General features: G+C 43.0%; 1 protein-coding gene across 1 annotated transcript in view; it reads right to left on the bottom strand.

Annotated features, from left to right (window-relative positions):
• Window positions 1–6,364, bottom strand: part of LOC310856057 (NLR family CARD domain-containing protein 3-like) — a gene marked incomplete at both ends in the record, with an annotated part of 17,097 nt that extends 10,733 nt beyond the window's left edge. The window contains 5 exons of the mRNA XM_083761275.1: window positions 632–802; window positions 894–2,508; window positions 3,722–3,766; window positions 5,901–6,146; window positions 6,340–6,364. Of these exons, the coding sequence (XP_083617401.1) occupies window positions 632–802; window positions 894–2,508; window positions 3,722–3,766; window positions 5,901–6,146; window positions 6,340–6,364 (2,102 nt within the window). The remainder of the gene's footprint in view (window positions 1–631; window positions 803–893; window positions 2,509–3,721; window positions 3,767–5,900; window positions 6,147–6,339) is intronic.
• Between the last annotated feature and the right edge of the window lie 7,118 nt (window positions 6,365–13,482).

Genomic DNA, 13,482 nt, shown 5'->3' with positions numbered 1-13,482 from the left:
CTTGTTGGGGGACACATGCCTACATATTTTAATCTGAGATTCGGGACTATTTATTGATTCAGCATGAAGACTAAAGCTTTCTGAATAAATTTACACCAGCGTATGCCTTCTACACTACCTTGAGAGGTGGCGCAGAAATTTGTGGAGATTCCGACCAAACAACGTCACCGTCAAGTTCACAGAGATGGCCATGAATTCCCACGTAACGTGGGAATCCTCGTAAATGCCTGTCCGCTCACGCAACGCTCACGTAACATCAATTATCAATTATCAATCAATCAATTATGAGCGTAAACGCCGTTGTGAATGAGGACCATAGTGCGGCACAGAGTGCCGCGCTACGAGCTTGTAGATCTGCTATTTATTTATTTTATTGTGAAAACGTATGCAAATCCTTTTAAACTCAAATATTGGCTTCTGGGGGTCCGTGTAACAACATATTTTCAGATGGGGGTCGACGGCCAATTTCTGATACTGTTATAAGGAGATGTATAGTCAGTAAACACTGTTGTAAGGAGATGTATAGAGTCAGTAAAACACTGTTGTAAGGAGATGTATAGAGTCAGTAAAACACTGTTGTAAGGAGATGTATTATTTTAACACAGTTGAACCCAGTTTCAGGCATACTGACTTGAGAGTCTCCAACATGCAGTGTGGGCTCCCCAGTCCCTCAGCCAGGAGGCTGACTCCAGAGTCCTGAAGGTCATTTTTGCTCAGGTCAATTTCTCTCAGGCTAGAGCTGGAGCGGAGAGTTGACGATAACTCCTGACAGCATCTCTCCGACAGGTTGCAACCACTCAGCCTGAAGAAACAATAGTGGTGCATGTATTAGATTTGATGTTAAATAAAGATCAAATAATATTTGAAATGTATCCAGTTATCAGTGAACCTACAGAGCTTTCTTGGAGGCTTTGAGCACGGGCAGCAACCCCAGAAGAGCCTCCTCTGAAGCAGAGTATTTCTTCAGGTCAAACACGTCCAGCTCCTTTCCTGAAGACAGCAACACGAAGACCATAGCTGACCACTGAGCAGGAGAGATCTTGTCTGTGGAGAGACGTCCTGACGTCAGGTACTGTTGGATGTCGTCCTCCAGAGAATGATCATTCAGCTCATTCAGACAGTGGAACAGATTGATGCTTCTCTCTGGAGATGGATTCTTTTTGATCTTCTCCTTGATGTATTTGATGGTTTTGATGGTCTGGAAGCTTTTCCCTTTTTGTATGAGCTTTTGTACGACCTTCTGATTGGTGTCCAAAGAGAAGCCCATCAGGAAACGCAGGAACAAGTCCAGGTGTCCATTTGGACTCCTTAAGGCCTCGTCTACAGCACTTTGGTAGAGGTGATGAATCTTGGTTTTGAAAACCTTTCCAAATGAGGAGGTTGAGAGTAGGTTGTCACCAGTGTTGATGAAAGTGATGAAGACGTGGAGGGCAGCCAGAAACTCCTGAACACTCAGATGGACAAAGGAGAACATCTTGTCCCTTGTTCCGCGAACCTCTCCAAACAGTTCTGCGTACACTGCTGCGTCGCTGATATGAATGCCAGACGCTGTCAGGTGTTCTTCCTCGAAGATCAGGTCGCCTTTCATCAGCCCTTTAAAAGCCAGTTTCGCCAGAGAGAGAATGACATCATACTGTTTCCTGCCAGGAAAGTTGGCATTCGTGCGTCTGGACTGCATCTCAATGAAGTGGGAGTACATGGCGCCCTGGCTCTTTGGCAGCTCTCCTTTCTTCCTCACAATTTCTTCCATAACGTTAGAAGTGATCCAACAGAAGGCCGGGAGGTGACACATGATGTGGACGCTTTGGGACTTCTCGATGTGACAGTAGATTTGTTTGGCCAGCTGCTCATCATCAGGGAACCTCTTGAAGAAGTACTCCTTCTTCTGAGGGTCTCTGAACCCTCTCACCTCTGTCACCCTGTCAACAGAAGGGATCTGGCCGGCGGCTGCAGGTCGTGAGGTTATCCAGAATTTGGCATTTGGAAGCAAGTACCCCCTGATGAGGTTTATCAGGAGAACGTGCACTGTGTTTGGCTTCATCGGATCAGTCCATGTCACAGTGTTCAGGAAATCTAGAGCTGGCCTCGATTCATCAAGCCCATCCAGGATGAACAGAATGCTGCACTGTTGGAAGGTGCAGATATTTATCTTCTTGGTTTCACTGAAGAAGTGATGAAGAAGTCCCTCCATGCTGTACTTGTTCTCCTTCTTCTCTTCTTCTCTCTTCATCTCCAAATTCAACTCTCGGAAAGTGAATGGAAACACAAAGTCGACATGCTGGTTGGCTTTGCCTTCTGCCCAGTTCTGAGTGAACTTCTGAACTTGTACTGATTTACCAATGCCGGCCCCTCCCTTCATCATCACTGTTTTGATGGGATCACTTTGTCCAGGTGAAGGTTCCACTATGTCGTCCATGTTGATTGGTGTTTCTGGTCCAGCTGTTTGGCTGTATGCCAATTCAATCTGCTTGATCTCATGTTCTTTATTGACCTGTCCACTGCCTCCCACTGTGATGTAGACATATGTGAACATGTCACTCACAAGTGGGTTTGTTTCATCTTTTGAGCTCCAGTGATTCAAACGCTGATTCTTCTGACTCAGATTAAACTTGAGCACTTGTTTACACAGATCAAGAGTTTCTAAATGACCAAAGACAAGATGACATCATTAAGCATGTGTTATAGAATGACATCATTATAGATGAAGGTGGGGAAGGTGTACTGCTGTACTTGGAGATACAAAGGTAGAGAACCCGATCTAAGTTTCTTTACTCACCCTTGCTAGCCAAGTCTTGTGATGGAAGTTCAGGTCCTGAATAAGGAGAGGAGGATAATGAAGTGAAACGTTAGTTTGTCTATTGTCTATTGTCATTATACGTTAGCATGTATTGATGCTCTATTGTCATTATCTAAGTAACAACATTCATGCAATGGATTGCTGTGTAGTAGTAGTAGTAGTAATGCAGTAGTATATTTTACAGTGTACCTTGCTGTGTAGTAGCAGTACAGTAGTGTATTTTACAGTGTACCTTGCTGTGTAGTAGCAGTACAGTAGTGTATTTTACAGTGTACCTGGCTGTGTAGCCGTACAGTAGTATATTTTACAGTGTACCTTGCTGTGTAGTAATACAGTAGTATATTTTACAGTGTACCTTGCTGTGTAGCAGTACAGTAGTATATTTTACAGTGTACCTTGCTGTGTAGTAGCAGTACAGTAGTATATTTTACAGTGTACCTGGCTGTGTAGCCGTACAGTAGTATATTTTACAGTGTACCTTGCTGTGTAGCAGTACAGTAGTATATTTTACAGTGTACCTGGCTGTGTAGCCGTACAGTAGTATATTTTACAGTGTACCTTGCTGTGTAGTAGTACAGTAGTATATTTTACAGTGTACCTGGCTGTGTAGTAGTACAGTAGTATATTTTACAGTGTACCTGGCTGTGTAGTAATACAGTAGTATATTTTACAGTGTACCTGGCTGTGTAGCAGTGGTGACAGTGATGTTGACTGAACCACTGATGTTACATACTTATAGCGTGATTATAATATTACATGATTATTGCACATTTTAAATGCATAACATGTTTAAAACAATGTGTTGGCTGCCAATAATATGATGATGACACCTTAACTCATTGACTGCTGGAGTAAATACAGAAATAATCTGTTACTGTTTAACTAATTTACAAAAGGCTCCGTCCAGATTGTTTCATGACTCACCCTCGTTAGCCTTGTTAGTCGAGTCTTGTGATGGAAGATCAGCTCCTGCATAAGGAGAGGAGGATGAAGTGTGAGTGGACATGGTAAATGGTAACTGCTGTATTTATATAGCGCCTTTATGATTGTGCATTACATTCATCCATTCACACAGCGATGGTGGAGGAAACCATGCAAGGCACCAACCTGCACATTGGGAGCAATTAGCCCTTCGCTAAACCCAAAAGCGGTTGTCCAATGCCAATCCAAATCCAATTTTCCGTCACATCATAGCTGTCAGTGTTATTTTTCATGGCTGTGTTGTTGAACATACACACAGCTTAACGTCATGGCTGTGTTGTTGAACACACACACAGCTTAACGTCATGGCTGTGTTGTTGAACACACACACAGCTTAACGTCATGGCTGTGTTGTTGAACACACACACACACACACACACACACAGCTTAACGTCATGGCTGTGTTGTTGAACACACACACAGCTTAACGTCATGGCTGTGTTGTTGAACACACACACAGCTTAACGTCATGTCTGTGTTGTTGAACACACACCCAGCTTAACGTCATGTCTGTGTTGTTGAACACACACACACACAGTTTAACGTCATGGCTGTGTTGTTGAACACACACACAGCTTAACGTCATGTCTGTGTTGTTGAACACACACACAGCTTAACGTCATGGCTGTGTTGTTGAACACACACACAGCTTAACGTCATGGCTGTGTTGTTGAACACACACACAGCTTAACGTCATGTCTGTGTTGTTGAACACACACACAGCTTAACGTCATGGCTGTGTTGTTGAACACACACACAGCTTAACGTCATGTCTGTGTTGTTGAACACACACACACACACACACACAGTTTAACGTCATGTCTGTGTTGTTGAACACACACACACACACACACACACACAGCTTAACGTCATGGCTGTGTTGTTGAACACACACACACAGCTTAACGTCATGGCTGTGTTGTTGAACACACACACACAGCTGTCCGGAAAGTTACACGACTGACCAACCCAGGTGATAATAATAATAATAATAATAATAATAATAATAATAATAATAATAATAATAAAAATAATAATACTAATGACCGTACTCTGACCTGATGAAAACTCCCGTCAGACGGTTGTTAAAGTCGATTGTTGGATACTGTTTATTTTCCTCGTATTTCTAGTTTCCTAAAATAATATCATACACATTTGTCGATTGCATAGCCTACTGTAGGCCTGGTTGACTAGATTTAGAAGACATGTGTCCAGTGCAAAGCCTACTGCAGGCCTGGTAGACTAGATTTAGAAGACATGTGTCCAGTGCATAGCCTACTGCAGTCCTGGTAGACTAGATTTAGAAGACATGTGTCCAGTGCAAAGCCTACTGCAGGCCTGGTAGACTAGATTTAGAAGACATGTGTCCAGTGCATAGCCTACTGCAGTCCTGGTAGACTAGATTTAGAAGACATGTGTCCAGTGCAAAGCCTACTGCAGTCCTGGTAGACTAGATTTAGAAGACATGTGTCCAGTGCATAGCCTACTGCAGTCCTGGTTGACTAGATTTAGAAGACATGTGTCCAGTGCAAAGCCTACTGCAGGCCTGGTTGACTAGATTTAGAAGACATGTGTCCAGTGCATAGCCTACTGCAGTCCTGGTTGACTAGATTTAGAAGACATGTGTCCAGTGCATAGCCTACTGCAGTCCTGGTTGACTAGATTTAGAAGACAGGTGTCCAGTGCATAGCCTACTGCAGTCCTGGTTGACTAGATTTAGAAGACATGTGTCCAGTGCAAAGCCTACTGCAGGCCTAGTAGACTAGATTTAGAAATATTTTGAAGCTCTTGCTGCTGAAAATATATTATTTATATGGAGAAATGCAATCATTTAACATGCATCTCTGTGGGGGAGAAGGACAGCTTGTCCTGTCTCCTCGCTGCTAACGTGCCTATTGGACAAGGACGGGTTGGGGAGGGACTTAGCGAACGGCTAATTAGGGGTTCAGAGTCTTGCTGAAGGACACTTCGACACTAACTCTGGGGGAGCCCACAAGGATCGAACTGGCAACCTCACGCTTCCCAAGTGGCCACTCTACCCCTGAGCCACTGCCACCCCTTAAATGAATGAATGAATGAATGAATGAATGAATGAATGAATGAATGAATGAATGAATCTTACCAAGGTCCACCAGCAGGCGGGGTTGGTGTTCCATGAGGGCATCATAAAATGCTGCCCGGGCGTTGGTTCCTCCTGGAACTACTGTTGATGTGTACAGTTTCCTCATTTTTTCCATGGTTGTCTTCTCGGCATAAATCTCGCTGTAGCTCTCAGGGTGGACCCAGTTGTCTCCTAGACTGTCTACTACAGCCATGACTGCGGACACCCTTTGGGTCAACTGGGGCTTGTGCTGCATCACAAACTGTGCTGTTTGCAAGAGAGAAAAAGAGTGGATGAAATTAGAGAATGAAAAACAAAGGTCTCTGCATCTCCATATGCCCCACATACAAAGTAATGTAACATATTGTACAACCCTACTGTACAGCCCTGGTAAACAGAACGTAGCACCAGCTACCAACCTACTCACCGGTCACCTCGGACACTGAAATAAAAGACTCACCTTTTCTGGATTTTTCTGCATCCATTGCTTCTGAAGTCAAGTCGTTATCAGCATCCTGTTGGATACAGTCATGTTATTTCAATCATAACAATACAGAGTGATGATCGTAATATGGTAATAAATATCTATATCAGTCAATGTGGAAACAATTAGTAGGATAATGTATATTTCCATTCCGTCTAACTCTACTACATATATGGTCTAACTCTACTGCAAAGCAAGGGGAGAACATTACTTCTAATTCATTGCATTGCCATGAAGACTAATCCCACCGAGACAAACGTTTAATAAGAATTGGGATAAATTATTGATTGATTGAAGAATTAATGAACAGATTGGAGAATTACAGTATACATTTCAAGCACAACTTAATACAAAACTGTTAACTGTGGTCGACGATCATAAAGCATTACACTTGTTTACAATGGGGTCCACCATGTTCAATTCGTCATAACATTTAGAGACGCACAAATAAACTGTGTAAAGCTGTGAGTGCATTAGTAACCAACAGTACCGTGGTCTGTGGACCTGATGCTGATGCTGATTGGTCCATTGTGGGTTTGATTGATGCCTCGGAGTGGAGTGACAGCAGCTAGCACTGAAGAACCTGGATGCAGTGTTGGGAAAGGACTTTATTTAAGAACCTGGATGCAGTGTTGGGAAAGGTCTTTATTTAAGAACCTGGATGCAGTGTTGGGAAAGGTCTTTATTTAAGAACCTGGATGCAGTGTTGGGAAAGGTCTTTATTTAAGAACCTGGATGCAGTGTTGGGAAAGGTCTTTATTTAAGAACCTGGATGCAGTGTTGGGAAAAGGTCTTTATTTAAGAACCTGGATGCAGTGTTGGGAAAGGTCTTTATTTAAGAACCTGGATGCAGTGTTGGGAAAGGTCTTTATTTAAGAACCTGGATGCAGTGTTGGGAAAGGTCTTTATTTAAGAACCTGGATGCAGTGTTGGGAAAGGTCTTTATTTAAGAACCTGGATGCAGTGTTGGGAAAGGTCTTTATTTAAGAACCTGGATGCAGTGTTGGGAAAGGTCTTTATTTAAGAACCTGGATGCAGTGTTGGGAAAGGTCTTTATTTAAGAACCTGGATGCAGTGTTGGGAAAGGTCTTTATTTAAGAACCTGGATGCAGTGTTGGGAAAAGGTCTTTATTTAAGAACCTGGATGCAGTGTTGGGAAAGGTCTTTATTTAAGAACCTGGATGCAGTGTTGGGAAAGGTCTTTATTTAAGAACCTGGATGCAGTGTTGGGAAAGGTCCTTATTCAAGAACCTGGATGCAGTGTTGGGAAAGGTCTTTATTTAAGTGGTGCAACCACTTCCTTAAGTAGCTTTGTTTGTGCCTGGGTGGCCGGCTGGGTGGCTACCTTTGCCTGAGCACGGAAATTGCATTTGGTTGGTTTTCAAAACCAAGTGTCACTGTTGCGCAGCGTACATACATACATATTAACTGTGATGATTTCAGGTGTACAGTACAGTACAGTACAGTACAGTACAGTACAGTACAGTACAGTACAGTACAGTACAGTACAGTACAGTACAGTACAGTACAGTACAGTGTAACATTGAGTAATTTCTCAACCGTTTCGGACGCGGGGCGGCTCGCCGATACCGGCCCTGTAACAATATGATTGTTAGTTGGCTACGTGTTTCCGCACGGACATGTTAGAGTGTAACACCAGAGCAGCTACGTTATGTGTACAGTGAATAAAGTGTAAGCAGCTTCAATGCTTTAATCGTCCGTTCTTCAAGTAAGAGAGGCAAGAATGAAACAGGCCTGGACCCCCCCCTGAGCGCGATCCTGGGGTCTGGATGTTCCGGGGACTTAGGTAGCATTTCATACAGACTTATATCATGTGATGTAGACAGACTTAGGTAGCATTTCATACAGACTTATATCATGTGATGTAGACAGACTTAGGTAGCATTTCATACAGACTTATATCATGTGATGTAGACAGACTTAGGTAGCATTTCATACAGACTTATATCATGTGATGTAGACAGCACTAGAATGGCATTGTATGAAGTCATAGCACTTTATAGTATATATGTATAGCATGGTATATATGGGGTTCTCAACCCGTGGGTCGCGACCCCTCAGGGGGTCGCCAAATTATTTTGGGGTGTCCCCAAAAAGAGTTTACATAGTACACATGGTACAGGCATACACCTTCCCTAATGGTTATGTCTGGTTTCAGTAACACCTTCCCTAATGGTTATGTCTGGTTTCAGTAACACCTTCCCTAATGGTTATGTCTGGTTTCAGTAACACCTTCCCTAATGGTTATGTCTGGTTTCAGTAACACCTTCCCTAATGGTTATGTCTGGTTTCAGTAACACCTTCCCTAATGGTTATGTCTGGTTTCAGTAACACCTTCCCTAATGGTTATGTCTGGTTTCAGTAACACCTTCCCTAATGGTTATGTCTGGTTTCAGTAACACCTTCCCTAATGGTTATGTCTGGTTTCAGTAACACCTTCCCTAATGGTTATGTCTGGTTTCAGTAACACCTTCCCTAATGGTTATGTCTGGTTTCAGTAACACCTTCCCTAATGGTTATGTCTGGTTTCAGTAACACCTTCCCTAATGGTTATGTCTGGTTTCAGTAACACCTTCCCTAATGGTTATGTCTGGTTTCAGTATTCATTTATGGTGTATTGTCTCTATTATTAAGGTTATTGTAGCAGTCCATTTATATTGGGGGTCGGGAGGGGCGGGGCGGGGGTCCCGAGACATTGCCAAAGTATTTCCGGGGCTCCCTGGCCAAAAACGTTGAGATATATAGTTTATATGTATAGTTTCATTATATAGATATTCCACTGTTATGTTCTTAGCTCACGCATGTTTCATGAAAACTACTTTTTATGTATGTGATGTATCGCCATGCTTTTTTGTTACATTACACTTGTTGTTACATTACATTGCATGCGTAATGTAATTCGCTCTGGTTTACGAGCGTCTTATGCCTAAATTGTAAATTGTTATTAAATTAGACTTAGCTCACTCATTTGATTGCCTTCGGCATCCTTCCCTGCAGGCTGAATGTCATTCGATTGACAATCCTCATTAATTAATACATTAATACATGTCCCTTAAGGCATTCTCTTGGCTCTAGGACTAGTAGGGACTAGTAGCTGCCACGTTGGTCTGGCTAGCTACTCTATATTCAGGACTAGTAGTTGCCAGGTTGGGGGTCTGGCTAGCTACTCTATAGTCAGGACTATATATATATATATATATATATATATATATATACAGGGGCGCAATAACCGCAGGGACGCAGGGAACGAATCCCCTGCCAGCGTCACATTGGTCCCCCCCAGATGAGTTAGGGGGTCCCCCCTGGCTGGGGGGTCCCCCCCTGTATCCCCCCTGGCTCCAAAGTTATCTTAGGAGTAATACTTTTGAAATCCTGCGTTCATAAACGCGATATATTTTGAAGCATATATTTGATCCACCCCTGTTTAAATCCCAAAATGGTTTGGCCCGTTCTGTGTTTTCGGAAGTTTGGGAGTTGTTACACCGCCATCAGTGACCCAATGTGCTTTGCACTCTGTAATTATTCTAATAATACAGGAACTTAATTCAATAGGTCGCCACTTTTGGTGTCACGCACCACTTTTGGTAAGACGATCAGTAGATGAATGGATTTACTTTATCCTTTTCATGTCAAGGACCCCCAAATGGACACGTATTAGCCCGCGGACCCCCCATTTGAAGAGAAGAGAAGGACCCCCATAAGAGAAGATTTATACAGCTCGGACGGACCCTATTTTAATGCCATTGCTGTGGGACTCCAATTGATAATCAATGTTAATTTAAAAAACTGAGAGCGTCCACATGACCCTGGAACTCGCTCAATGTCCTCTGGGGGTCCCCGGACCCCGCTTTAATAATTATATTATTACACCATTTTGGGATTCATGGGGAAAGGAGGAGACGCCGCTAAATGCGCTAATGAAAGTACAACTGTCAATTTACAATTTACAATGTAGGCATTTAGCAGACGCTCTTAATCCAGAGCGACTTACATTAAGCAAGAACAAAAGCATGGGAATACATCACATAAAAGCATTTATCATGAAACATGCGTAAGCTAAGAAAGTAACAGTGGAATATCTATATGATGAAACTATACATACACTATACATATAAACTATACATATTTACTACTATGCTATACATATGTACTATGGCGTGCTATGACTATATACCATACAATTATAGTGCTGTCTACATAACATGCTATAAGTCTGTATCAAATGCTATCTAAGTCTACATAAATGCTATCTAAGGGGGTAGGGTAAGTGCTATGGGCCATGATGGAGTCTGAAAAGCTGGGTTTTCAGGCTACGGCGGAAGATTGGGAGTGATGCTGCAGTTCTGACTGCAATGGGAAGTGCATTCCACAGTTTTGGAGCCAGAAGGGAGAAGAGTTTGGGACGTGTGGAGCGTTGTCCCGGCGTTGTTAGTGAGGGTACTTCCAGCTTCCCTGCGTTGGCTGATCTGAGTGCGCGGGAGGGTTTGTAGGGTTCAATCATACTGTCAACACCAGGTGGTAAGGCGCTGCAGGTTTTCCTTCCTCTCAAGGTGCATGGGTTTAACACTATAACTACATGTTAAAACATCCTCTCCTGAAAACTTCCCAGGTGTTGTACATTTTATATAGGATAGGCTAACTTACAGATCAGATGGTCAGTGAGTTTTGACCTGTTCGAGGCGCTGCTGATAATGTGGTTAAACGTTTTGAGACAAATGGGGAGGAGGAGGAATCACAGCCAGGTAATTCATAATAATAATAATAACTGTGCCAAAACGCAGTTTTGTATGTACATTGAGTCACTGGAACAACCTCTCTGTAGTCCGACCCCAAACCCTAACCCAGGGGTCGGCAACCCAAGATGTTGAAAGAGCCATTTTCGACCAAAAATAAATTAAAAATCTATCTGGAGCCGCAAAAATAATTACACATTATAATGCAGCTTGCCAAGCTTTATTATCTCCCAGGTTGCAACGGAATTAGCAGCAGTGGTGGAGTTTGAAGTCTACGAACTGTTAAATCCTCTGTTTTCGTCGTCTATCTTTCTTTTTCTCCCGGTATAAGCCATAGCGTAGCAGGCAGCAGCCTCTCACACCCACCGCTTTGTTTATAATACGGACCATAACCCCACGTTTTTGTGGTTAGACCCCACCATCCCCCCCTCCCCTAGGGTGGTGGGGGGGACTAGCGTTCGGTCCGTGTTGCGCCACTGCCTATGTCTATATCAGTGGTTCCACTGCCTATGTCTATATCAGTGGTTCCACTGCCTATGTCTATATCAGTGGTTCTCAAACTATTTCATGTCAAACTCCCATTTACATTTTATAAATAAATGTATTTATTTGTAAAAACAAAAAGGTACAATCTTTTTCATTTCTACTTCAAGCATGAGGAGGCTGTCAGTGCAGGGAGAGCAGCTGGCATGGAGGTGAAGACATCAGTGTTAAGGTTAATTATCAACGTTAAAACGGGACAAATCCACATAAAAAGGACAATTATTTTCGCCGCTGCCCTTAGGGCGGCGGCGAACGCATTAAGACACTAGAATCTCACTCTTGACATTTTCTGAAATATGGCAGCCCTGTGTATATATATATATATATATATATATATATAGGTTTTTTCAGAAAACTGAGGATTTAGAGCAGGGGTGTCGAACAGTTGCGGACGCACGCTCAATGTCTCAGTCAGGCAATGCTATAATCTATCTATCTATCTATCTATCTATCTATCTATCTATCTATCTACCGTAAATCCTCCAATAAACTCCTCCTTTCTATTAATTACCGGGCCCCTATTAATCACCGGGAATGGCGTTAAATTAAGTAATAAATTCCGGCCTCCTTTTATGAGCCGGGGTTTTTTGTGTTTTTTTCCCCCCAAGTGCCGTATCTGTTACTTTGGCTGCTCTGGCTGGCTGTGCCTGTCACGTCAGCGTCCACTGTCCAGATGCCGTGGCCGCGGTGCTCGGCTCGCACACAATACAACAACAAAGTTAACTTGGGGAGAGAGCCCCCACAGATCTGCCCTTCATGCAACCAACGTTGGTTCTATAAACGGCAGATGGATGAGCGCATGGGGGGGTTTGCAGCCTGGCGCACTGGCGCAGCTCCATGCGCGTTGTGGATCTCTCATTTTATGGAACGAACGTACCACCGGTATGCTGTTAGCTTGTTGCTAACGGGACCCTGTTAGCAACAAGTCTCTCTCTCTCTCTCTAACACGTCTCTCTCTCGCGCGCGCGTTAGAGCGAGACGCTCTCTCTTAACACGTCTTTCTTTCTCTCTCTCTCTCTCTCTCTCTCTCTCTCCCCCTCCCGTTGAAGCACTGTAGTGTTGCACTGTTCTGATTTGATATTACCGGTATATGAAATAGCCTATCATACATTTTATTTTTATGTTATTATTTGCATCTGAACTTGTCAGTAGCCTAACTGTAGGCCTTTACCACAGTACTGTGGTAGTCTATCTCAGTTTAAGTTATATACCGGTATATTTGTGAATGTGACCAGATTTGACTGAGGGACTGCCATTGTATTTTTTTTTTCATGTCATATGAAAGCAGGGAATCATATAGCTTCAAATGACAATGACATTGGTTATTCAAGTTAAATTGATGTGTTGATGTTATTATGGTATTTACCATAGGCAATATGCCAATAATGGAAAAACAGTTAAAATGACCATTGAGCACCTGCAACTGCACTGTTCAATACCGTATTTCATGAGGACTTGGTTTCAATAGGCTACATGAGCCCAATACATTTTACTGTATTCTAACTGACCCAAAATGTGATTTGTTCATTATGTTCAGTTTGAACATTTGAAATAAATTCCTCCTCCTTCTTATAGCTGCCTCCTTTCAATAAAAGCCCGGTATCGGGATCGGTTGAGACAAATAATAGCCTGGGTTCCTAAAAGAGGATTTACGGTATCTATGTATGCTCAGACCCAGCCAGCCACACACACAGTGCTCAGACCCAGCCAGCCACACACACAGTGCTCAGACCCAGCCAGCCACACACACAAAGGTGAATCTCAATTGAGAGTGTAGACACTGAGAAGTGCGTATTTCGTGGTATATGACGTCACAGCGCCG

This window comes from Protomyctophum parallelum (assembly GCF_964188405.1).
Source record: "Protomyctophum parallelum genome assembly, chromosome: 3".
Classification (NCBI taxonomy): domain Eukaryota; kingdom Metazoa; phylum Chordata; class Actinopteri; order Myctophiformes; family Myctophidae; genus Protomyctophum; species Protomyctophum parallelum.
The sequence above is the reverse complement of the archived record's forward strand: the minus strand, read 5'-3'. Positions and strand labels throughout refer to the sequence as shown.